Source organism: Nicotiana sylvestris, chromosome 10 (genome assembly GCF_000393655.2).
Source record: "Nicotiana sylvestris chromosome 10, ASM39365v2, whole genome shotgun sequence".
NCBI classification, from domain to species: domain Eukaryota; kingdom Viridiplantae; phylum Streptophyta; class Magnoliopsida; order Solanales; family Solanaceae; genus Nicotiana; species Nicotiana sylvestris.
The window spans coordinates 28684602-28687185 of NC_091066.1; the positions used below are offsets into that span (position 1 = coordinate 28684602).

The 2584-nt window shown below is 33.2% G+C and overlaps 1 protein-coding gene across 1 annotated transcript; it reads right to left on the reverse strand.

Annotated features, from left to right (window-relative positions):
• Window positions 1-540: 540 nt before the first annotated feature.
• Window positions 541-1878, reverse strand: LOC104213302 (uncharacterized). The gene is made up of 2 exons (XM_009762776.2): window positions 1680-1878; window positions 541-1401 (listed from the first exon to the last, which is right to left on the reverse strand). Exons 1-2 carry the CDS (start codon window positions 1695-1697, stop codon window positions 1102-1104), a joined length of 318 nt encoding a protein of 105 aa, XP_009761078.1. The 5' UTR covers window positions 1698-1878; the 3' UTR covers window positions 541-1101.
• Window positions 1879-2584: the final 706 nt, after the last annotated feature.

Consider the following 2584-nt stretch of genomic DNA (forward strand, 5'->3'; position numbering starts at 1 on the left):
TTGCAAAATGATGGAACAAAGTCACTTAACTTTAGTTTGTAATAAGAAAATCACTCAACTTTTCCTAATGCACACAGATAGTCACTCAACCGGAAATATTAAATTTTCTGGTGGAAAAAGATGACATGACAATCTACATGGATTTTTTTATTATTTGACCATGTAAGACCTAAACAAAACATAAAAACTTTGCCCATACACCCAAACGACCCGACCCGACCCGCGGAATAAAAACCCACCTACTTAATAAAATAAACACCAAAGACTAACCAAACCCTCTGACCATTATTTTACGCTACACTCTTCTTCTCCATTGTTTCACTACCATTATTTCACGCTACTCTCTTTTTCTTCATTGTTTCACTGTAGTCCAAAATTGAGCTTTGAAGGTGCATAAACTTCTATAGTAATTTTGCACAAATTTAATAACTTTAAAAGTTAAAACAAATTACTTGGAGGGGGTGTAATCGGCTTGACAACTACTCTCATTAAGCAACTACTTTTAATGTAAAATTACACACGTTATCAAATGGGAGAACGAATGTTGCATAAATAAGCAACACCACTTAACAAAAAATTATTGCTTACAAAGCAACACATGGAGACAAACTAGTGAGTTAAGTTCATAAGACCACAAGTTCAAACAAAAAATAACACATAATAAACTGTGTCACATTAGTAGTTTGCACAAAAACAAAAAGAAAACTTGATAGTTCACTTCCGAGACTTCTTTAAGACTTTGCAAACATAGTCCTTCATGACTCTTGAAAATCCTGCCTCTTTTCGAAATACCTTCAGTACTTTGCACAAGCACAAACATCTAAAGGGACACCCTTCCTGCTTGCATCGACAAACACATCTTTTTGAGTCATTGGGTTTGAAATGTAATTGTCTCCTATTCTTAATCTCCCCAGTTCATACAAGCCTCCTTAAACTGTTTAAAAGACCCAAACTTCATTCCTAGTTTTAATATAGGGTTGTCCATTTCTTTGTTATACTCCTCATATGCGACCTCTACCTCATCTTCTTTATCAGTATCTCACTCTACCAATTCATCAGATTCAGCATAATCTGAATCACCATTTTCATTTATTTCTGAAATTAGGATGCCAACAGATAGTCCAATTCTATTATTTCCATCATTGGTATTTTTTTTGGTCTTCCTTTTGCCTTCTTAAAATAATTCTCAACAGTAATATCATGATTATCAACAGTAATATCATGATAATCGTCATCATCTTCCTCTAAGTTATAGTCTGGATCATTGAAATCTTGATCATCTAACCGATTTTCATCCTCACTTTCTTCATCACCATCGACACCATTACCCTTCCTCTCAGCCACCGTATTACTCAAAACACTATTTTCCTGAAATACCCCATCTAAAATTTCCAACCACTCCTACAGAATATACAAAATAAAGAGTTCAAAAATAGTTCAACCATCGACAAATAATTATTACTCTAACACACTTGCATGTTAAAACCCTAAACTATAATAATCCTAATTCCAAAAGAATTAGAAACCCATATATATAATAAACCCTAAACCCCACATGTATAAAAATTTATAACACCTAAAGTATTAAAAAACACTAACCATGTTGTTCTTCGATAACAACAGATACCAATTTAAAAATTATCATATAAAGACAAAAAAATAATATCTATTAAGAGTACCTCGTTTTCTCTCAGCATTGTGCAATACCCTCGACATAGTGGTTCGAATCCACATTAAACAATGGTTGTGGAGAAGAGATGGATTCCTTCTTTTGAGATTTTTTATATTTTCTACTTGATGCACCTTCCAATTCCATGTTGAAAAGCTCAAATTTGAACTATAGTGAAACCATGGAGAAGAAGAGAGTAGCATGAAATGGTCAGAGCGTTTGGTTAGTCCTTTGTGTTTATTTTATTAAGTGGGTGGGTTTTTATGCTGGTCGGGTCGTTTGGGTGTATGGGCAGAATTTTAATGTTTTGTTTGGGTGTTATTTGGTCAAATAATAAAAAATTCCATGTAGACTGCCATGTCATCTTTTTCCACCGAAAAATTTGATATTTCTGGTTGAGTGATTATCTTTGTGCATTCGAAAAAGTTAAGTGATTTTCCTGTTACAAACTAAAGTTAAGTGACTTGTTCCATCATTTTGCAAAGTTCAGTGATCATATGAGTAATGAACTCCACGAATATGCTTAAAGCTCCAATCATTCTGCAGCAAATGTTACTTATGGCTTGTTCTATTTGTGGTCCTATGTCGCATTTAATTAACAAAGTTAAAATAAGTCTTAGTTTTCTAGCTATTTACGTAACAGACCATGTATAGTTTGTGGTCCATGAACATTCTCGTGCAATGCTGAAATGACACATATATAATCCTCAAATCAAATGTGGTTAAATTAGCATATTTAGAAGTAATCAAACAAGAATAATAGATTTTTAAACTGGTAATATATACCAATGATTTTATTTGTACTAATGCCATGGAACCTAAACATAGAAAAGAGAGTCTCTTGATCTGTAACAAATGCCTCCTTTGACATTTCACACGTGTTGTTTGGATAATGTTACCATCAAAATTCATCAA